General features: G+C 45.8%; 1 protein-coding gene across 2 annotated transcripts in view; it reads left to right on the top strand.

Moving 5' to 3' along the window:
- Nucleotides 1–362: 362 nt before the first annotated feature.
- PPP1R16B (protein phosphatase 1 regulatory subunit 16B) overlaps nucleotides 363–23,817 on the top strand; it is a 76,765-nt gene continuing 53,310 nt past the window's right edge. For both annotated transcript variants that reach the window (XM_024201994.2, XM_024201993.2), the window contains exon 1: nucleotides 363–722. In XM_024201994.2, coding sequence (XP_024057762.1) covers nucleotides 476–722 — 247 coding nt within the window. In that variant the 5' untranslated portion in view covers nucleotides 363–475. The remainder of the gene's footprint in view (nucleotides 723–23,817) is intronic.

The following is a 23,817-nucleotide window of genomic DNA, read 5'->3' as shown; positions in this document are numbered from 1 at the left end:
ACACCATCAGATCCTGGCCGTTGGTGGATGGGATTGAACCTGGGACCTCTCAAGCTTAGTGCGTGAGCCTCAAGCCACATGCCTCTTAGCTGAGGTTGTAGCAGACTCATTAATCTCTAGATGGTCTCGGTGTCACTAGAGGGGGACGGAGCACCACACCAAGCAGGCCTGGGTTACAATGGCAGCAAAATGAAAACTTCTTTAAGATGGTAGCTGTTATCAGGAGAGGGTTTTTTTTCCATTGGGCTGGGAATGGTGACTTTTCTGAATGGGACTGTTGGAAACTTAGCCTTGTTCCTTCCTTCTCTTCTCAGGGTTCCACCATGTGCTCCTTGGAGATTAGGATGCACCGATCACAGCTCAGCCCCAGGATGCTAGTATAGTGCTGGGCTGCTGATGCACAGAGCACCTACTGTGGGATATCGCTCCAGCAGGGCCATCCTAGGCCTGCCCTCCATCTCTCCCAGCAGAGCCAATGGACGCCCACGTGGATCTCCTGACAGAACTCCAGCTGTTGGATAAGGTGCCCACGTTGGAGCGGCTGCGGACAGCTCAGAAGCGCAGGGCTCAGCAGCTGAAGAAGTGGGCGCAGTACGAGAAGGAGATGCAGCACAAGAAGCGGAAGCATGAGAAGAGGAGGAGCGCTGTCAGCCGCAAGAAGGTGTCTTTTGAGGCCAGCGTGGCTTTGCTGGAGGCATCGCTGAGGAATGATGTGGAGGAAGGTAGGACTTGCTGGGGGTGCCTGTGTCTGGCAAAATCCTTATGGTTTGGCAACCTGTGAACCTGCTGTACCTCCATGCAGTGTGCAGGGCCACCTCCAGTGGTGTCTGTACAGAAGCACTGCCCCTGTGGGCTGGCATTTCCTGTAGTGAAGGCACCATGCCCGGCAGCACGGATAGGCTAAGGTGGTGCCCAAGGTCCTAAAGCAAATCGGTGTCAGAGCTGGAAATAGAACCCCAATCAGCTTGACTCCCAATCCCCTGCCATAGTAGCTAAGCTATTACAGTGCTTGCCATTCATGGGGATACCTATCAGTAGCAGAATGTACCCTGACCTGGCCTTCCCCTAAAGCAATGTGTTGTATTTACTCCAGCCTTCCCCTGTCGCCCAGTACTACAATCGCCACCTCCCATGTATGTGACTTTAATCTAGCTCCACTACGCTGTCTGTGGTCAAGGAAACTGTCTGAACAATTTCTCTGACTAACTGTACTGAAAACTAGAATTGAAATTCCCATGCTAAGGAGCAAGAGAACAGCCCCGGCAGCTGCTGATGGGAGTACTGTCCTATCATAGCAGAAGCTGTATCTAGTCTACTGGCACTTACATGGATAAGTGGAAATGCCTGGAACCTTGCTGAGTTTAATCTTAGCTCTGCCAGTGCAGGTTTATATTCTGGCATCTAATCTCTAGCCTAGACTGTCTGAGTAGGAGCCCTCTCCTCTCTTGCATGTGGCAGCGTGTGCTCTGCCAGCTGGTATATACCTCCCTTTTCCCATCCCACCCCCTTTGGGGAGTGTAGTGGTAGTCGCACACTTAAGGTGTGCATGGATAAGGACTGAGGTTGGCTCCTTTGGCTTCTGCACAGGGGTTTAAGGTGTGTGTATGTTGGTGGGGGGGGAAGAGGTAACTTGGCCTGCTGTGCAAGGAATTTTCCCCAAAAGTCCTCCCATGGATGTTCTCACTGAGGTACCTTCTTGTATTCCTTTTAGCCCCTCATAAAGGCATATTGTACCTAATGGGTGTGACAGTGGTTGAGTCTGAGGGCACATCTTCACTACCCGCCGGATCGGCGGGTAGCAATGGATTTATTGGGGATTGACTTATCGCGTCTAGTGAAGACGCGATAAAATCGATCCCCGATGGCTCTGCCATCGACTCCGGAAATCCACCGCGGCAAGAGGCGGAAGCGGAGTCGACGGCGGCACGGCAGCGGTCGACTCGCTGCCATCCTCACAGCCAGGTAAGTCGACCTAAAATACGCAACTTCAGCTACGCTATTCACATAGCTGAAGTTGCGTATCTTAGGTCGCTCCCCTCCCCTCCCCCCCGTAGTGTAGACCTAGCCTGGGATAGATTGGATTTCCTGTAGAGCGGTGTCTTTCATATCTCTGTAGTGCATTTTGCAAAGCAGTATACACTGCACTGATTTTGTGCATGGAATCCCGATCTGACCCTTGGCAGGTGGATCTGGGCAGACCTATAATAATCCTTTGGAGACTGACTTACGTATATGTATTTTTACTCTGCGAGTTTAACTGGGTTACAGCCGCCCCCGCTGCTGAGCCACAGTTTCTCAACCCTGACTCTGTTTCACGAATAATTGGCTTCTTGGAGAATGCTAACTATGAGGCCAATTATGAATAACTGTGGTGGTTTTGTATTGTGAAAACCAGTCCATTAGATCTTATGACATATGACATAAGTGGTAAGTTAGTTTTTGCCTGGCTGGCCTCCTTTGGTGGTGGCAGGTAGGTGGCAGCCACTTGTATTGCTGTTCTGTATATTTTAAACTGATGGCCCAGCTGTGAGTGACATGAAATACTTTCATTAAATAGGGTAGTGTTCCTCTCTCACACAGTATGTCTGGACTTCTGCCTACTGAGTCTCGAGGCTAGAAGAGGTCAAAGACCATCAGTATTGTTAAAGACCTCAGTATCTCTGCATCTGCTGGCTTTGGATCATAGAGGTTGGGGGTTAAGAGCATAAGAGCTGCTAGACTGGATCAGACCATGGTCGTCTTGTCCAGTATCTTGTCTCTGACCCTTGCTTCAGTGGGAGTGTACAGAACAGGGCAATTGTGGAGTGACCTCCCCTGTCTTCCACTCCCGGCTTCTGACAGTCTGAGGTTTCAAGTTATCTTGAGCATGGGGTTGCATCCCTGACCATCTTGGCTAGTAGCCATTGATGGACCTATTCTCCATTAACTTATCTAGTTCTTTTTTGAGCCCAGTTATATTTTTGGCCATCATAACATCCCACAGCAATGAATTCCACAGATTAGTTGTGTGAAAAAGTACTCCCTCTTGTTTCTGCTCAACCTGCTGCCTATTAAGGTCATCGGCGACCCCTGGTTTTTGTATTGTGGGAAAGGGTAAATAACACTGTTCTACAACAGTCATGATTTTATAGACCTCTATCATATCACCCGCTTAGTTGTCTCTTTCCTAAGATTAACAGCCCTAATATTTTTAGTCTCTCCTGGTATGAAAGTCGTTCCATACCCTTGATCATCTTTGTTGCCCTTCTCTGAGCCTTTTCCTGTTCCACTATATCCTTTTTGAGATGAGGTGACCAGAACTGGACACAGTATTTGAGAGATGGATGCACCATGGATTTATATAGTGGCATTTGTTATTTTCAATCTTATTTTCTATCCCTTTCCTAATAGTTCCTAACACCCTGTTAGTCTTTTTGATCACTGCAGTGCACTGAGCAGAAGTTTTTGTAGAACTATCCACAGTGACTCCAAGATCTCTTTTCTTGGGTGTTAACAGGTAATTTAGAGCCCATCTTGTATATGTACAGTTGGGATTATTTTTTCCAATGTGCATTACTTTGCACTTAACAACATTGAATTTCATCTGCCATTTTGTTGTCCAATCACCCAGTTTTGTGAGCTCCCTCTGTAGTTCCTCACAGTCTGATTTGCTTAACTATCTTGAATAATTTTGTATAATCTTCAAGCTTTGCCACTTCACTGGTCACCCCCTTTTCCAGATCATTAATGGATACGTTGAACAGCACAGGTCCCAGTACAGATCCTTGGGAGGAACCTGAGGCTTGTTTGGGTCTGAGAGGGAACTCACTCCTTATGCCTGTCTCAGAGACAGCTTGTCTAAAATGTCTTTCCTTGTGGACACTCGTACTCAAGTGTAACAAATCCATGACTGAAAACCACATCATGGATGCCATCTAAACTATCCACGTGTGGTATCAAATATGAAACATGTCCTATGCCCTTGAGTTCCAAAGACCTGGTTCCCCCCCATCATATGAACTAAAGAATCACCATTAGATGTCATGGTATCAAGGCTTTTTTTCAAAGAGTTGAGAGTGACTATCAAATGCTTGAGCAGATTGGCTAATCCATCCCAGAGAGAGTAGTGGTGTGCACACACACAATAGAAAATACATTGTGACTGGCTCAAATAGAGGAAGATCAAACCAGTCTGGCCACGTAGTTTTCTGCTCTGAAACTTTACTGCAGCCTCTACTGTACTGAGACAAGAGTAGAGCTGGGTGGAAATTGTAGAGATTTAAAAACAAACAAACGCCCATTGTGTATCACTGCAACTGAGAGCTTTCAAAATTGTTCATGAAAACCCATGTGTCCCAGCCCAGAATAGCCGATTGTCTAGTGGTTCGGGAGTGGAGAGGCATAGGCTCAAGACCTTGCTCTGAATCAGACATGAGTACCATAACCACTGGGCTATTGGCTCTTCTGGCGGTGTGTCTCGTACACATACATTCTGACCCGAATTTCAGCCCTGGGGGGTGGGGGGTGAAACCTTTCCTGACAAAAGTTAAAGCTGATACGTTCCTGCCAAAAGGTTCAGTTTTTGACAGACAGGCATTATCTGTCAAACATTTTTTTTTGAAAAATTCCTGACCAGCTCTGTCAAGAACTTTGAAATTGAGAGAAATTGTTCTGCAAAGCGTAACTGGTCACCTTGGCATCTGCTCTTAGTTTAGCTTGTAGCACCAAGGCCACTTCCAGCTAGGAAAGGGATCTGAATACAGCACACCAGCCTGGCCGGCTGGGTTCTGATGTCCAGAATGTTGGCCATATACCTGGGAAAAGTCCCCAGTTGTGCATGGGCAGTGAAGTGGATCAACTGCATGGTGAACTGGCTTATAGCCTGGTCCTTTAATATTCCCTTCCTAGCTGTAGCTGATGGAGGTGTCTACAGGGAAGATGACCATCTCTGGACACCTGCTAATCACTCTGACCCTGAAACTCACTGGTCCTCTAGAAAGCAGTTTCATGTTGCAGACAGGCATACCCTGTGGGTTGTGTGGGGAGGAGGAGGTGGGCATGCAGTTTAGGGCTTGAAACTCTTCTATTTAATGGGAAAATCCATGTCTGATCTCTTTAAATGTAGTGTTACCACTCTGACCCCTTTCCTTTGGCTCCGCCCTTGTGGCAGGATGTTCCTCTTACTCGTCGCTTCCTAGCACACGAATTCAAATCAGACCACATGTGAAAAAGGCACTTTCAATGTTAGCTGGAAAAATAAAAAAAACCCTATTGTATCGAATCCCTTAGCTAAGGCTGGGGGCGGGGGGAGAAAGAAAGGAATGCAGAGGGATCATATCCCCAATGCAACATTTGCTTCCCCATTTAGCTGAATATTTCAGATGCCTCTGGAATACTTCAACTCAATGGGGTTGTACTGTGTTCACTTTTCAAGTCTAAAAATAGTTTACAGGCCAGGTTTTGTCCCTATTCTGGTCCCTTTTGTCCTTCCTGAGTAGCCAGTACAAAGGGTGGGTGGAATCTAACTGCAGCTGCCAAGTATAGAATTCCCTGGCAGAGGAATTCTTAATAGTTTAGAACAAGCAAAGCCAGATCCTCGGCAAATGCCCTACACCTGTTTTAGGAGGCAGAATTTTGCTTCATCGGTTTTCAGCTGACTTTTAGGGGCCACAGCCAGATGTTTTATTTTTATGGCAGCTCCTGCTGTTCAAGGGGAGATCAATAAAAATGATCACGAGGCTGAGAAATTAGATTGGGGAAAGAATTAAAGAGCCAGGTGTATATTTTGGCTCAGAGGTAACTAGGTTGGGGAACACAGTGGTTTAAATTCCTCTTCTTGCAGTTTATACATTTGACATTTGCAAAGTGGAACAAAAGGGTATTACTGGGAGTAACAGAGTGAAAATAGTGAGGGGAAAACTTAGACTGAATATCAGGTTAGCAGGGAGATCTATTAAGCTGTGGAATAACCTCCCAAGGGAAGTGGTAGAAGCCTTGTAGCATGAGACTAGTCTGGATGAAAAATCATAAAGTATCCTTTAGGGAACAATCCTGCATGTGCTCCAGGGGACAGACTGGGTGATTTAACAGGTCTTTACCTTTTCTGGCTTCTTTTACTTTTACACTGCTATAACTGAAAGCAGCAGCAGCTGTTTTGCTCAGTTGTCATAATACAAGTGTCAACCCAACAGGTATTTGTTAAAGAAAGTTATATGTGGGTTAGAACAAGAAATGCTGCTGAGCCTTACCATTTCCTCTTACAAATAACTACCAGTGTTTGCACTGCAGTCATGTCTAGAGGCCAGGGCTCCATCGTGCTAGACTCCTACAAACATGAACTAAAACCAGTTTCTGCCCAGAAAGGCCTTACGATTAATGTTTAAGACAAAACAGCAGACATGTGATCAGCCTAATGGGCAGCACACCAGCTGCCTCATTCGGAGTGTCATGGCCTAGGTGGCTTTTCAGTAGAGATTTACAAGGTAAGGGAGTGGGCTTGCAGACTTTTTACAGGGGATTCTTCCTTGCATAAGGAGCAGTAGGAGAGCACAGCAGTGTGTGGTGGGAAAACTGGACAGACAATCAAGGCTGACATCATTGGCCTCTGTGGAACTATATATAGCCCCCATACACTGCTCTCCCTGCTACTCATTTACTTGCCCTGTGGGTTAACTGGGAACCACCCACCCACCCTTCCCAGTGTTGTCTGAAGGTTTTCCTTCCTACTGACATCATAGCAGATGTCCAGCTGTGCCAAGTTCTAATAACTTTCTGGCCAGCATCTGGAACTTCAGAAATGCACTCTGGAGAGCAGGTATGGTGCTTTTGTTGGTTTCACTGTGAAAGCTGCTGTGAGTAGCTTTGGAATGGAAAGTATTCTTGCAGGATGACAATCCCTACAAGCTGGTTTCACTCTTTGTGAAAGGGTGAGTAGCCAGCCCAGCTTCCATAGTGGAAGGTGAACACAAGTACATTCTCTCCAAGGGAGAAATCCTGAATAGGACCTGATTAAAGAAAGCAATGGAGACAACTTCTAGGGCTTTAGTGATTTGATTTAACTCACGCGCAAGTTGTATTTGGAGTAGAAGTACCTGACAGAATGAGTTCCTCGCTCACTTTTGGAGGTAGTCCTGCCAAATCCATGGTTAAACTCACTGGCAGAACAGTGTGGTGGAAGCTTAGACAGCCATTCCCAATGCTATACCTAGTTTGTGAATGGAAGACTTCAGTCTCCAGGACTGTGACCCAATTAATACTTTCTAGAACACTGAACGATGAAAATAATACCAAATAGTTGACAAACAAATAGGAAACCACCACTGAGACACTGAAAACTGAGGCCTCTCTTCTCCTGAAAGCATGCAGGGTGGCTGTGCCTGGAAAAAGGTATGTGTGCGCAGTACCTGGAACATGCTGCATTTGCTCACAGATTGGGTAACTGCACAGCTGTTACCAATTTGCGCTCACAGTTCCCACTTGCATGCACAGCAAAGCAAGAGATTTCCTTGTAGCAACTTCAGGAGGTTTTGTTCTGTTAAGTACCTTGGTTGGCTGGGGAGATAAACTAATCAGACTGGAGTGCCTGCTGGAAAGTGCGGGAGGTCCAGTATTGCCAACTCACATGACTTGAAATTAGGTGCTATTTCTTAAAGCCCCACCATTTAGAGTTATTCTCAAAGTAAAAGTTGGGGTTCTCGTATAACTTTCTGGTCTTTCTCTTTGTGAGGAAGCTTGAAAACCCAAAACCTAAAGAGTCGCAAACAGAAGACAAATCAAATCTTCACATTTATTTAAAAAAAAATCTCTTGACTTGAACACATGGGATACCAATAGTGGAGGCAGCATTCACTGAAACCAAGCATGAGTCTTTTCTAAATGCTGTGGAGTTTCTTATGCATGGATCCAAGCCAGAGGCCTGAGGCAGATGTTCATGTCTATGGGAAGCTTTGCCTGGGTAGGGCTTCAGGATCGGGCCCTGAATTCACACCAAGTAAATAAATATTTACCTAGGTTAAAGTTGATGACCCTTGAAAACCTCCATAAAGCTGCAGCAGAATCTTATGCTCTGAATGAGCAGTCTCCCAGGGCAGTTCATGTTGTTTTCTTTTCTTTGCACCATTTTAGTATAAAACTGACCTTGTCAATTACAAAAGCATTTTAAAGAGGCCCTAATTAGCGTCTATAAATTGCTTTCCCTAACCTTTCCAAGCTGATGTGATCTGTTCCCTTGTTACTAAAAAACCTTTTATGAGGTGTCTTCATTTTCCACCCACATGATTAGTTTCTGAAGCCTTTTACTCAGCTTTTCCTGCATGTAGTCAAACTTGAAGGCGTTTTATCAGCAAGTGCATTTACCTGTTGGAGGGGGATTTTTCTGCTGGCTTCTGTGCTGCCTTGAAGGGCCTGAAAAAAAATTAGTTGTCCCCAATCAGGATATATATTTAATAAATTAATCAAACCCTAAATGTGTAAGGTCTCTGTTCAATAATACACATATTTTTTGGCTTCTTGGGCACTAAAATCCATTCCTTCTAGTACACCAATAAGGGAAACGTCAGTGTCAGCCTTGTTGGCAAAGGTGAAATTATTCTAATGGTAAATTAGTGGAGGTGTGTGCTTCCATTACATGCTCATACAATCTGTGGATCTGATTACAACCAGGCTGGCTGACGTACAGCAATTAAGCAATTGTCAATGACATCAGAACCTGGGAGTGAGTCTGATGTTCTAACAAGTAGATGACTCTTCCTGGCTGCTTGAAGTCAGAGCTAGGCAGGAAACTGTGTTCCTGTCCTGTCAGACTTTTGAGATTTCAAAAACTTTCCCTGTCCTGAATAGGGATGACAAATCAACTGTGAAATTTTTTGCAAATGGAAAATTTCAGATTAAGTCAATAAAAACATTTCATTCAAATGTTGACCTTTAATTCCTTTTTTTACTATAAATTACTTTAAATGTTTAAACTAAAAGTAGTTTTGAATTGAAATGAAATGTTTCATTTCCAAAACATCAAAATGCAAAACTTTCAAAATCAAAACTTTTCCCCTTGGTTTTGACAAAAAGCTATTTCATTGAAAAATTCCCAACCAGCTCTACTTAAAGCATTTACACTGTCCACTGAGGAGAGCCCTTTATGGCGTGTGCGCTTTCTGTTTCAAGGCATCTGAAATGACAAATAGACCATACAGAGGGGTGTCTGGCTCTGTCTAACGTGCCCGTCACCATGTCTAGATGCTCTGTCAAAATAAAAATCCAGGCCAAAATTCTCAAACTTTCAGCTCCTAAAGCCACACACAGCACCACCACAACAAAAAAGGGGGGTCGGGGGGAGAGTGATTTTTTTTTAAAGAAGTGCTGAGCACTTGCAGCTCCTGTTAACTGCAATAGAAACCAAAAGTGCACAGCCTCTTTCAGTCGTACTTAGGAGCCTAACTTTAGGTACCCTGGCTTGAAAATGGTGGCCCAAATATTGAAAAAAAAACAAAAATCCTTGCCTGTGTTCATGCTCTGTCCCAGCATTCTCTCTCATCTTACACAATGAAACTAGAATTTCATGTTCTGTTAATATTCAACCCATTTTCTGTTTTGTTTTTTGTTTTGCAAATGACAGACCCGATCCCACTTTCACAGGAGTCCAGGGTAAAACCTTGATTGCTATGGATGCATTATCAAGTCCTAGCAGAGTATCCACCATGCAGTGCTTGGGTTTCCAATCTATTGTTGAATGGCAACATTGAAAATAATACTTTTTTATGGATCTCTTCAATCACTGAAAATAATTCATATTGTTTTTTTAAAACTCCTGTAGACAAACTACTTGTCCCTCTTAACAGAGAATATTCAGTTGTGGTCCAGAGCATTTTAAGTGGATCCGGACTTGGCCAATGGCTCTTGCCAACTCCTGGATTTTGTTTCTTAACAAAAGTAGCTTAAATTGGTTAAGCTGCTTCTAAAGTGTCGGAAAAAATGTGGTTTGGAGGCCAGTTTCAGCAGCTTTGTCTCCCTGGTTTCACTTTTAAAACCTGACACACTTTGGCAGGTTCAGTCTTTACTCTTGTACTTTTTAAACAAGAACCACCTCTTAAAACAGCTGAGTTGTCAGGCTGTGAACAGCCATTAACTCCCATTAGCTGCAGTTACTATTGATCATGTGTGCTGCACACTTCTAGTCTGTATAGGCTTGGTTTAAACAGACTCCTTTAGCATGGATAATCCCACTGATTAATTGTCCAAGTATGATATTGTCTCAGTCAAACAGTGTATTGTCCTGGTTAGTGTGGGGATGGAATAGGATGTCGGTGTTTGAGGCTGCTATTACATGTCACAATATGTAATACAGTAAAAGCTGTGTTATCTGGCACTTTATCAGCCAGAAAGCTCTATTAACCAGCATTTCTGATATCTCCCAATACACATCTTCAGTCTAGTAACCGGGACTAGTATACTGCCCAGGAGGTTATGCAATTGCACATTCTGCACTCTACTTTTATGCAAAAGAGGCAGAAGACAAGTAAGCAAGCTGATATCAGGGTTTTATTCAAAAAAGCAACTTCCAGGGTGTGTCACAGGGTCATTACAGATTCAGCCCAGTCTCCTACACCTTCTACATCTACAATAATAATTGATGTTGATAATGATGACCCTGAGACACTGCAAGATCCTGAAGTGCCTTCTGAATCATCAAAGAAAGATTAAATTATGTTCAGTATAGTTTTAGCATTAAGGATATTTTTAGTGATCTGGGTGTACACCATGCGCTGCCCATAGTGATATGAAGTGTCATAAGATAACCTACTGTATAGAAAACTTTACCTGTCTACACCTAAGTGCTTCAAGAGACCAACCACTCGGCAGTGCAGTATGACTACTGGATTGGTGAGTACCTGTGTACTATTTTATACTTTATTCATTTTATTGTATTCTAATTCTTTGGCAATTGGTAAGTATAATTCTTAGTTAACTGGAATTTTTGACTAACCGGCACTCCCCATACCGCCAACATGCCGGATAACAAAGCTTTTATTGTATTAGAGAGACAAGGTGGGTGGGGTAATATATTTTATTGGACCATCTTCTGTTGATGAAAGAGACAAGCTTTTGAGCTACACAGAGCTCCTCTTCAGGTCAGAAGCTGGTCCAATACAAGATATTACCTCACCCCCCCCTCGTCTCTCTAATGTCCTAGGTCCAACATGGCTTCAGCAACACTGCAAACAATACTTAATATTGTTTTAACAATCCCATTATTTCAGTGGGAATGTGGAGATTGGTTCCGTTGTCCCATGGACATGTTAACTGAGAGATGAAGCATGTCATCTATGGTCTGAAATGTAAGTTTCATTGTGGTTTGTATCGTTTCTAGGTGCTGACTGAAGTTAAAGGGTTTCTCTGGTTTGATAGGATTTGGGGGAAACTCTTGCTGCAGTTGCACCACGTAATGTGAAGGGTTTCCTGCCAAGAGGGAAAAACTGAGGCAGTTCAGAGTTAAGATTGTGTGCTTGTGAGGTACGGCAGGTAAGGTCACCATCTGCTCCGCAAACTCTGCATTGCCAGATCTCAGCAAGCCAAGCCGAGGACACAGCAGCAGCCTTAGCTGGAAATGTCATGGCTTTTGTCAGCTCAAGGCAGATTATTAATGTTACCTTAGCTAAAGTGGGTGCGTGGGGGATGTTTGTGCCCAAAACAAAGCGCTAAACCTCTCCCGTTTAACCTGTTAGTGCCCCCTCTCACAGCTGCTGTACTTACAACTGCGAAGAACTAGAAGGGACACCCTCCTCAGCCCTCAGGAATGGCTGCTGTTGGGAAGCATGTGGCAATGCACATGCCCAACAGGCGATGCTAACTGCCATCAAGCCAGCCCCTTAGGGATTCTTGTTTATGCTTTAATATCCTGCAGCCACCATATATCAAAGGACATAATTTCCAAGACTCAAATAATAATAATTTGCATGTACACAGCACCTTACAGCCAACTACCTCAAAGCACATTAAATGTCACGACTCCCCCAAGGGAGATTTTATTAACCTCGTTTACAAATGGGAAAACTGAGGCACAGCCCATGGTGTCAATGAGTCACTTGCAGAGCTGGGCCTGGAACCCAAAGTAGCTGGTTTCCAGTCCCTGCTCCAGCTACTAGCTCAGACTCTGAAAGGTGTCTTTTGGTCTGGCTGCCCAATTGGGTCTGTAACTGAAGAGGAATTGGTATCACAGTACAGATATCAGCTAGCTGAAATGGGGATGGCAGCATGGAAGTTATTGCAGAAAGCAAAACTTAGCTCTTCCTCCACCTCACCAGCCCACTGTCTGTTACTGCCCGCACTCAAATAGCAACCACCTATGTTTTCCAGCTCCTTCAGTAAAGAGAACCACAAAAGAGCAAAAATAAAGGCACCTGGAGTGATCGTAAGATATCTCCTGTGTAATAGGTGGTGGCAGCAACCTAGAACAAAACAGCGGCTGTCTCTCTACATGGATAGTGGTCTTGGACATCTAAAGTTGCATTACACAAAGGCATTGCGGTCTAGAGCTAAACACACCACACTTTGTATTGGTCGTGGGGTTTGTAAATCAGTATTGGTGACTTTACAAGGAGGAGAAGCCATCCTGACGGTGGGGAGAGCCCTCACATGTCTGTCTTTCCTCAAGAGGCGGGGGAATCATGCTTGCAGATAGTTCATAGGGAGCAGAGAATCAGCCCATGGACTATGTGCTGCAGTTTAACATGCCTGCAGGCTTTTCTTTTTCCCTTTTCTCCTGCCCAGGGAGAAATTTAGAGGTAATCCGCTTTATTCTGTCCAGACTTAAATCCCTGCCCTGGCTTCAGGACTGAGGCCTGGGCTACACTAAAAAGGAAGGTTGACCCAGCTACATGGCTCAGGGTTGTGAAAAATCCACGCATCTGAGTGACATTGTCAAGCCAGCCTAACCCCTCGTGTAGACAGCGCTGGGTCGATGGAAGAATTCTTCCGTCGAGCTAGCTACCGCCTCTCAGGGAGGTGGATTAACTACGCTGACAGGAGAACGCCTCCCAAACCATCGCTGTAGTGAGTGTTTACCCTGAGGCACTGTAGCATTTGAAGTGTAGACGTAGCCAAACCTGGCCCTGGTCAGCCTGTATACATTTACAGTGGCAGTACCTGCTCCTTAGGGCTTAGGCTGTGATCAGGTGTCTTAGTGTATTTATAGGTATCTCCATAGCATGGCTGAGTAACTGCATGTATGTGTTTGTGTAAATGATGCTGATCCTGTATCCCCTGCCACTCACTTATATTCATTCTCCTCACTCCTCAGTTTTGCTTCGGATCTCACTGGTTGCAATTCTCCCACTTCCCTGAAGAATGCTCTAATTCCTTATTTAATACCAGTTGCTATGGCAACTGTCAAGGTAGCTCCTGATGACCTATTGCAATGCTCCTGTTTCTCTGGTGTTTGCTTTCCACTGGAGCCTGGCCATGTGTTCCCAAGCTGTAAGTAATCTGAGTTTGGGAAACCTTATCACCTCTTAAGAATGAGTTGGCAAAAAATCAGATTCTGGAAGGATCATTAAAAGTGTCCCGAGCCTGGCTTACCTTATTTCCCATCACCCCATGGCTAGTAAATATGCCAGCAAACAAGCTGCAGTTTAACACTGCCATGCTGCCAGTTTAACTCTGTTATCTCTAGGGCCAGAGGAAAACCAGTACATTGCTGACTGTCCCAGCACTGCTGCCCTTAATTAGGAAACAATAGATCAGATGCAGCCTGCAGTAAGCAGAGGCAGCTTCCATTGAAGTCAAGGGGGGCTTGCGACTGCTTATCCCTGAAGTTGCCCTCCAGAAAATCCCAGACTGGTGTAAACTGGACACTAGCTGAAGGTGAAATGGGGTCCAGCTGTAATATTTTTCCCTTTACATTCAGCATATACTGTATACCACATTTTACAGTGTCCCAGAGTTTGGCTTATTATCTTATGCTAAACCCGTCCCTTTAGTTTTTCCAAGTGGGCTATTGACCCACCTGTTCTCCCAGGAAGGGAATGCCCCCCTTTCACCTTGCCTGGGCCAAGTCAGAAAGTCTGTTTGCTCCTTGAGGCAGGATGCCAGCCTGGCTGCCCCCAAAGGTCTGATTCACCACAGGAAACTGGATGTTTCTAGAGATCATATTAATGCTGCTGCGTATGCCTGGGCATTGGGCAGGCAAGAGGCTAGGTCCTTTTAATAAGGACGACTCTTGCCCAGTCTCTAAGAAGAGGAGTGAGGAGAGCAGATCTAATGACCGACTGGCTATTGGAGTAAAGTTGAAAGCAACCCCACCCAACCACCTTGCTCCTCCATGTTTTACCTTAGTCCTGGTTCGTAGCGGGGACTTGCTAGCTTCACGGTGCTGTTGCTTTGTCCTAATTAGTTACACAACTAGAGCTGTTTGAAAAACAAATTTCCTTTTGTGGGAAGATGCAGCATCTCAGAATGACTCTCCCTTCTGAACTGGAACAAAACCTAGCAACATTTTTTGCAAAACAAAATTCCCAAGTTTTCAATTGGAAATATCCAGATGGTAAAATTTTGATGCTGAATGACCCAAGATTTGATATGTCAAAATAACCATTTTCTTTCCAATTATCCAGATCAGAAAATCTCTTCATAACAAATTCTATGGGGGAAAATGGCTATTTCAATAAAATGACATTTTCCAATTCCAAAATATGACCCACTGCAGAAAAGAGTGAGGAAGATCTCAAGAGGAAAAGGTCTGCAGTGTGCAGTGGCAGCTCTTCAGTATTGCACTGATTCCACCTGAGCATGTCAGGACATAAGAACGGCCATACTGGGTCAGACCAAAGGTCCATCCAGCCCAGTATCCTGTCTGCTGACAGTGGCCAATGCCAGGTGCCCCAGAGGGAGTGAACCTAACAGGTAATGATCAAGTGATCTCTCTCCTGCCATCCATCTCCACCCTCTGACAAACAGAGGCTAGGGACACCATTCCTTACCCATCCTGGCTAATAGCCATTAATGGACTTAACCTCCATGAATTTATCCAGTTCTCTTTTAAACGCTGTTATAGTCGTAGCCTTCACAACCTCCTCAGGTAAGGAGTTCCACAAGTTGACTGTGCGCTGTGTGAAGAAGAACTTCCTTTTATTTGCTTTAAACCTGCTGCCTATTAAACCTGCCGCAGTGCTTTCTGGCAGATTTACACGGCTGTCCCTAATCTGAGTCTGTCCTCCCATGGCGGGGGTAAGTGTGACATTTTCTTGGGGTGCCCAAAAGTATAGGTCACTGTGTAACCCCCATGCCTCCCCGAGAGAGATTTGCTGCTGCTAAACTGGGGGACAGCTCCCTGTCATCTCAGTCTGTTAGTCACCCTAGATAAACTTCTCAGGACTCTGCCAGCTCTACTTCACCTTATGGGTAATGTTTGGTGCACCCCAGTTCCCGCGTTCCCTGGCAAAGCAGTCCCCGGGAGTATCTAACCTATGTCACTAGATACTCACCAAAATTACCAAGTTTGCTATCTCCAACGAGACAGCATACACTCCAGCATGTTTGGCTGAAGTAAGAATTCACACTGTTTAATATTACCGTTCTGAGATCTAATTACGATAAAACAAAGAGAAGTTTATTAACAAATATAGAGATTTAAGTGATATTGAGTAAAGATAGTGGAAAGAGTATTGGTTATAAATAAAACTATGTAACATACTTTTAAGATACTAATCATCACTTTAGCAAGCTACAATCCTTAGGCTAAAAGCAATTTTCTCACCCTCAAAGTTTTTCTGCAGAACTTGCTGATTTTTAAGGGTATGATTCTGTCTCAGAGATCGTGGATTCCGGGACTTTCTGGGACCTCCGTGATGTCTTCCACAGTGGCAGGGCTGGAGCAGCTGTCAGCCCCAGGGCCGCCTGAGCAACAGCACCAGGGCTGAAGAAGCGGCTGGGGTTGGGTCAACCCTGCTGGAGCTGGAGCAGCGGCGGTCAGCCCCTGCCACAGGAGTAGCAGCAGGGCTGGAGCAGCTGCCAGAGGTCAGCCCCTGGCAGTGCTCCAACTCTTAGTCCCCCGTCCCCGCCAGGGTATTTTTTTAGTAAAAGTCAGGGACAGGTCGCGGGCTTCCCTGAATTTTTGTTTAGTGCCAGTGACTTATCCCTGATTTTTATTAAAAATATCTGTGACTGAATCTTAATCTTATTGATTTTCAATCAAATCAGGGCCCAAATTGTCCTGGTTCTTCCCCCCGTGTCCCCCAGGAGTCGCCTCAGTAAAAGGATAACAAAATGTCTTTTTGCTTCCCCTTATATTTCCCCAAAACACATTGTTTTGCCCCCAGAGACAAAACAACTCCTTGTAGCTTTGTCTCTTGTGTCTTCCCATGCCGATTTAACATCCCCCAGTCAGCCTGGCTTTTCCTGTTGACTTACATGCAAATACCGCTGGGATTGTATTTGGCTTCACAATGCTTCATTTGCATAGGGACAGGGAGATCACTACCTATCTGGAAGCAAACCTGTTCCTCCCTTTGGATACCGACTCTAAAGCATAATATCAGTAAGTGTCCATAATTCCTCATATAGTGTTACACAATGTTTCACAATGATATTAATGACCAGTGTGTGTTAACGACTTTCATTCAATACCTTACAAGGCACGCTCTACAGATAAATATGACAGCAATGTGTTAGGTGTAGTGAATTTGTCAGGACCAATAAGAGTTGCTGACACATAGTGAACCACCAATTGGCCTCTGTGTTACAGTAATATTGACGCCTTTTTACTGTTGCAGATCCGAAGTACACTTAAAACTGAGTGTGCTAAACGTCTGTTTAGAATGTCGTCCGTGCACAGAGTGCTTTAAAGACAAACATGAAGACAGGATCCATGCCCTGAGGAGTTTCCAGTTTAAACACCCCTGTGAGGTAAAGGCAGCACTTTAAGATAACACGTGTTCTCAAAATGTGAGGCACATAATAGAAATAGGAATCAGATTTAAGAAGGAAAAGAACAAAGAACAAGTTTCTTTTCTGTGTGTGTGTGAGGGTGCCAGGGGAGGAGATTTCAGTCAAACACTTATAAGAATAAGTTTTAACCTATTTAAGAGCTCAGAGTCCTTCTGTGACTTTTAGAACTTTTCAGACCTGATTTTTTTAAACTCTGTACGTTTCTCTTAATTAGCACAGTCTGTCAGACCTCAGGAAAACTCCTCGGGCAGCTAAATGCACTCTTCCTTTTAATTAAATTTGGTTGGGTTGCCTGAAATCACCCTATTCCTAATGAGGGCTGTGTTCCACCAAAGGAGGACAATCCCAGTGGAATCTATAGACTGGGGCAGTCTCCTAACTCTCTCATGCAGATGTTTTGAAAGCTTTTAAATAGACACTAGCAAGGTATCAATGCAGGTCCAGAGTCTAAAGCTAACTTCCATTGATGTGGGCAGCAACACTGATGAAATTCCAACTTTGCTGCTGAGTGATGTCAGAAAAAAACCAAACAAACGTGTCCTGGCTTTGTAATAATACTAATGCCTCACTGTCATATAGCACTCCTTAGCATAGATCTCGATGGGTCATTGAGCTGAACAATTTATGTTTTTACCTACTGTAACCATCAATATAGAATCTAAGCACTAAAGAGCATGGAAAAAAAGAATCCCTGTCTATTTCAGTAACAGTCCTGCTCACAAAGGACTTTCATGTTGGTGTGATCGTGAAATGGTCATTGGGCTTGGCAGGGTTACCTACAACCATGATGCTCTCTGAAGGGTTCATAGTTGGACCGTCATGCAAACAGCAAACTGGTCAGGCACAGGCTATGGGACAGTGCCCCATCCCAGAATCCATTCTTATCTTCTACCGCGTCGCAGCCCTTTTAAAAGCAATAGAATTGAGGCACAGGGGGAATTCAAAGTTCACCCTATATTGTGGAGTCAAGGTTCAAATCATCATGTCCCCTGACACCAATTTTACTGGACCACTGAGTGGTCCAAGATTTTTGACTTACTCAGCAAGCCCTTTAATACTTGGAGCATGGACACTGAAATTATGATGGTGAATGAGAGCATGAAACATTTCTTTTACTTGCATTCAGAGACCTGTTTTCCAGTTAAGGGGCATCACTTGCCAAACAGTTTCCTAAGACTAAGTAGGATCGACAGCCTGAGTTACAGCTGGAGCTGGGGGAAATTGTCAGCTAGTTCACTTCCTGTAGCAATGTGCTGGGGCAGGGACGCAGGAGACGTGAGAGCAGCTATGACTGGATGGCTCTGCTGGATGCAATCTCTCACACTCTGGGTTTTGCCAGGTTTCCTGAAGCAAAATGCAGGTTATTCTTACTGGGCCAAATTCCAAGATGTGCTGAGCACCTACAAGGCCCGGTGACTTCCGTGGGAACTCCAGGAATGGCACCCCTGGGCATTTGGCTCCTTAAGAATGAGTTACTCAGAGTCAATGAGCCTCCTATTCTTGCAAGTAGATGTTAGTGCAAAGTTTGCCAATAGAAACACTCCTTGCCCCTGGAACTAATCAACCCCAAACTGGAGTTTCGTGCCCCTCAGGAATGGATTCTGGATGCACCCCAGCTAGTGCTGGAAGTTTCCAGATCCTGTGGGAGTGACTTACCAATTAGCAGAGGGATGCGGGGGAGTAGTTTCCATTTGGCTTCAGTCACCTTATTTTGGAAATTGATTCTGACAGGATGGAGCCTACACCCTTCTCCTTCCCTTAAACAGAAAGTGACTCTGGGCTTTCCAGTCATGGGACAGGAAAGAGGTAGGGGAGGCTTGTTAAATCTCCCAGCAAAAAGCCATGGGACAGGAAAGAGGTAGGGGAGGCTTGTTAAATCTCCCAGGAAGAGTGGCTCAATTGTTAAACTTGGTCATGCTGTGACACCAATCACAACCAGGGGCCTACTTGGTATTCTGGGAAGAGTTCCCAAGTCCGCAGCACCATGACCAGCAGTCCTGAAATGCCATGGCTGGGGCCACTAGAAGCAGCTCCAGTAATATTCAAGTATGCTGACACATTGGCACTGGAGAGCCCCTTAGCTGCTGGCTGATCAGCCAATTGAAGAAAAAGCCTGTCATTTCATAACTAAAACAGCCCCTAGGGCTCTGAGACTAGCCAAGTGTCTTTGTTGCTCATGTCTGAGTAAGCAGAGCTATCAAAGCCTAGGATGGGGGTATTGGTCTTTACATGTTGCTCTCTACTGAATAGGGAACTAGGTGGAACATAGTTCTCCCTCACTGCTGCATTGTGATGAGCGTGGCTAGTTTTGTATAATATTGCCCTTTAATGAATGGGATCAGAGCTATCTGACTGCATATCACAGTCGAACGGAGTCTCGTCTTCAGCTCAAGTGCTTTTGGAGCCATTGTATCTGGGTTCTATCACTGCCTAACTGAGTAGCAATGGTGTACCGCATAATGACAGCCATGACATCCTATGTAACTATTGCTGCGTTCACCTCGAGTGGAATCAGTAATAGAAAAAAACAGCTGAGGGACACCTCCGTATCCAAATAATGGCAGCTCCATTTGGATAAAGGGGATGCTATTGTATATAGCTGTGTCACGGAGTCATGGAGTCACCGGGTCAGTGCTCTGGAACTACTCCATATGAAGCCAGTCAGGACTCTGGGTCTGACCTCGGAGCATTCAGCATCCCCTTCCTCACTGTGCGCTTCCCTCAGCGAGTCCGCCCAGGCGGGGCTCCTGAGGAAGCCAAAGGGCCTTGCACCCCAACTCCGCAGTCAGCAGTGACTCTCAGTCAGCGTAAAATGGAAGGTTTATTAGTCGACAGGAACACAGCGTAGAACAGAACTTGTTAGCACAGGAATCAGTGACTTTCAGCCAAGTCCTTATTGGGGAGTCCTGGACCAGACGCCCTGGACTCTCCCTCTTCCAGTCCCCCCAAACAGACTGCTAGCTTCCAGCAACCCGACCTCAGACACCCCCGTTGCTGCTCCTCCTGGTCTTTGTCCTGCTTCCTGGGCAAAAGGTGTCACCTGGTCGCATCCCCCTCCTGGATCTTTACTAAGGGCACCGGCCATAGCTCACATGCAGGCAGCTGAAGCAGCCTCACCTGCCCACGAGGGTCTCAGCCAAAGTCACACACCCTTATTCCCACCACAGAGGCATTGGTGCAGCACACAGGGAAACTGAGGCACACACAGTATTCATGCAAAACAGTAAAACTCACATAGTCTCAACAGTAAGACTCACTTAGGCTCACATACAACATAACAAAGGAAAATCCCCACTTCGTCACAAGCTGCAATTTGATAAGTTACAAGCAGATATACACGTGAAAAGGGAGATACCCTTCCTTCTAAATTTGTTGTGGACTGGGAAGAGAGGAGTGGATTTTCCCCTCAGCCCGAGCATTTGCTATTTTTGCGGTGACTATTTTACACTTTGTTAGGAGCCCGATATGTTTACATTCCCTTACAGTTGCCACTCTTTGCTCACCCAAGTGGAAATGAATACACTTCCCAGCAGAGAGACCCACTCTGAAATGAAGAACCGTTTTTGTGAGTGATATTGTGGTCATTTCACAATTTTGAAAGAAATGTTTAAGGAAAGGGACCAGGAAGGGTGGGGGCTAGTTGAGGAGCCCACACTCCTTGCTGAATTGGTAGTGGAACACTAAAGAATCAGTTTCTGAAATGAAGGTGACTCTGCAGCCTCCATCTGAATTTGTCTCCCCTGGAAGATGTGGGGCTGCTCTATTAATTGTTGCATCTTTGGTATGCCATACTTGTCCAATGGCTATACGGGACGGTTTTGTCTGAGTATACAGAGTTTAGTCAAAAGCGGCTGTTAGGGAAAGCCAGCAGGAAACAAAACTGTAACTAGAGATGAGATACCTATGGGGGACAACATTTAAGTGGTCATTAAGAAAACACTGGCTGAGCTGTTAATTGGGAAGGGCTCACCTGCCAGGGCTGGGAACCTAAGATCAAAAGGTAACTGAACATGTAAAGTCCCTCTCTGAAGAGAAAGGGGGCCCACCTCTGCAGTGTCTGCTAATCTGTCTAGTGCATAGTTGGCTGTACAGGGTTTCTTGCACTCGCCTCTAAAGCAACTGGTACTGTCCCCTCAGACAGGATACAGAACTTGATGAACCACTGGTCTGATTGGTATGGCAGTTCCTGTGGTGGTTACTGTGCTTATCACTGATATCTGGGCACCTTTGAGGGCAGGGATGTGAGAAACTGAATCCACCAGAAATCTGCCATCCTGCTTCACCGTGCGGGTCCTGTGCTCAGTCAGTGGGCTCCTACAAGACGTAGCCCTCTCCGAAGAAGAATGCCACTCTGTGGAAACTGAGGCAATTAGCAGAAGCCCAAGTGAGATGGTGACTCATTAAAGACCCCGCTACACAGTGAGTAATGCCAGCCTCCCTCGCAGTGAAAGCACCACACTCATCCAATCAGGGCTTAAATTCTCATTGAGTATTTCCTGAAGCCACCCATGGGAGGCGCAGGGGCTTGAGGCTTCAGCCTGGCGGGGGGCGTTGGAGCTTCTGCCCTGCAAGAGGCACCAGAGCTCAGGGCTTCAGCCCCATGAGGGGCGCCAAAGCTTGGGGCTTCTGCCCTACAGGGGGCGCCGGGACTTCTGTCCCGCTTGTTTAAAAATATTTACCGGCTCCACTCTGGACAGCTTCAGCTGAATTTAAGCCCTGTATCCAGTGCCGGGAGTGAATTATTAACATGGTGTTTGGAAAGGACAGGTTCTTGAAGACTTCTGAAAGCAGCAGGACTGGCTGATCGGCCAGCTTCCAACCCATTCCTCCCTTGCTGCTAAGTCTGCTGTCGCCAGATGGCCATCATGTTAATAATCAGCTCCATGGCTGCAATGAGGGGAGAGGGTTTTTGGGTAGCTGTTAAAGATTGACCAATGGAGTGGGAGTCCAGGAGCCCATAAAAGTCCTTCATTATGCTAAGCAGCCTCGTTTAACTAAAATTAGCCCTTGGTAAGTGGCATTGACTGCTGTGCATAACAATGAGCTAATCTCTCTAGTGAGAGGATTTACTAGAGGAGGATCCATTTGCTCTCAGCTGTCTGGCTGTGTTATCTCTGTATGTTACTAGGAGCAGCGGATCCTTTGCAAGACCCATTTGTCAAAGCCTAGGGCCCATGGGATGTAGTCAAGTTGTACTTTGAGACACAGGTTTGAATCCTGCCTTGTATCACAAGTGAAATGACTTTGAACAGTGGGAAAATGTCTTGTCCATGTGCACCTGTAACCTTGCTCAGAGGATTAGAGGGGAGAGAGCTGCTCAGTAGTCCAGGACTGAAGGAGGATATTCCACAGCATTTACCTCTAGGACTCCTGCTCCATACTAGCCAGAGTGTTTTGGGGTCACCACCTGTTAGCAACTTTGTTCTGCTTTACTTCTGATACAGCAAGTCTTCAGGAGGACGGCTGCTGCTGAGTGAAATCTTCTTGTCTCTGTGTGTTCGCATGGCATTCTCAAACCAAAGAGATATAGTTTATGCAGCTCTTGGGTTTCCCTAGCGGCTGTACACAATACTCATGGAGGGGCCACCTCAGAGTCATGTTGAGAGGGATGAATGATCATTAAGGCTGCGATTTAGTCACGGAAGTCACAGATTCCACGACTTCCAAAGACCTCTGTGACTTCAGCCAGCCCCGGCTGGGAGCTGCAGGGTCCCTTGCTGCTGGTGGCACTGGCAGCAGGTGGACCACCCACAACTCACAGCCACCGCAGGCAGCAGGGGGGGACCCCTGCAGCTCCCTGCCCCTGTGGGTGGCAAGGGGGACCCTCGTTGCTCCCACCACCATGGGTGGCAGGGAGGACACCTGCCACTCCTGGCCACCGCAGGCGGCAGGGGGTACCCCCGCAGCTCTCCGCCACCATGGGTGGCAGGGGGGACCCCCACAGCTCTCCGGCAGGACGGACCTCCAAAGCTCCCGTGGAGCCCGGGGGAACCCCTGGAGTTTGGAGCCAGCAGCAGAGGGGGACCCTGGAGCTCCCAGCCCACCTGCAGCTGCCCAGGCACCTCATTTTATCACAGATATTTTAAGTAAAAGTGAGGGACAGGTCACGGGCTTCTGTGAATTTTTCATGATTGCCCGTGACCTGTTCATGACTTTTACTAAAAATATCCGTGACAAAATCTGAGCCTTAATGATCATACAAATGCTTTGAAGATGAAAAGTGCTATGTAAGGGTTAGTGGCTGTCTCTTTCAGGCTCATTCTGCAGCTGGCAACAGGCTTTCCTACCCCACTGTGGAGCTACCACATAGGTCCTGGACTATGAACGTATCAGTCACTCTGTCTCCCTTAAATCCCAGGAGGGAACAGCTGAATCCCCCAAGAGACTGTTGTTTGGTGAGTGGGAAGAAGGATGTTTAGCTATTTGCAGGCAACCAAGCAATCTCTCAAACCCAGAAAACTTCAAACCTACCAGGACCCAGGGCCGGTGGGGATGGATCGCGGGATGATTGTCAAATAATTGCGGCTGAGTTGCGGACAAAACATGGAAAATTGTGGAAAAGTAATAATGGACCTTTATTGAGTGCAGTAATTTGGAAAAGCCAGAGCTATTTGTTTAAGAAAAATTTGCTGGAGCAATATAAACACTCAAGCACTTTGTTATGCCTGCTAATATTTTTGATACCCAGACAGACATTTTTGCTGCAACTATATTACATCATTAATGCATGGAGCTGGCAGCGGGAGCCCCACAATGCAAGGGGCTGACAGCCTGAGCCCCAGCTGCTGTCAGCTCAGATACATGGGGTTCTACTGCACTAATGGGGTAAAAAAGTGTGTGTTGCAAACAGGGCCGGTGCAAGGACGTTTTGTGCCCTAGGCGAAACTTCCACCTTGCGGCCCC

Source organism: Terrapene carolina, unplaced genomic scaffold (assembly GCF_002925995.2).
Source record: "Terrapene carolina triunguis isolate 2854851 unplaced genomic scaffold, T_m_triunguis-2.0 Scaffold233, whole genome shotgun sequence".
Lineage (NCBI taxonomy): Eukaryota > Metazoa > Chordata > Testudines > Emydidae > Terrapene > Terrapene triunguis.
Note: the sequence above shows the minus strand (reverse complement) of the source record. Positions and strands in the feature narration are given on the sequence as shown.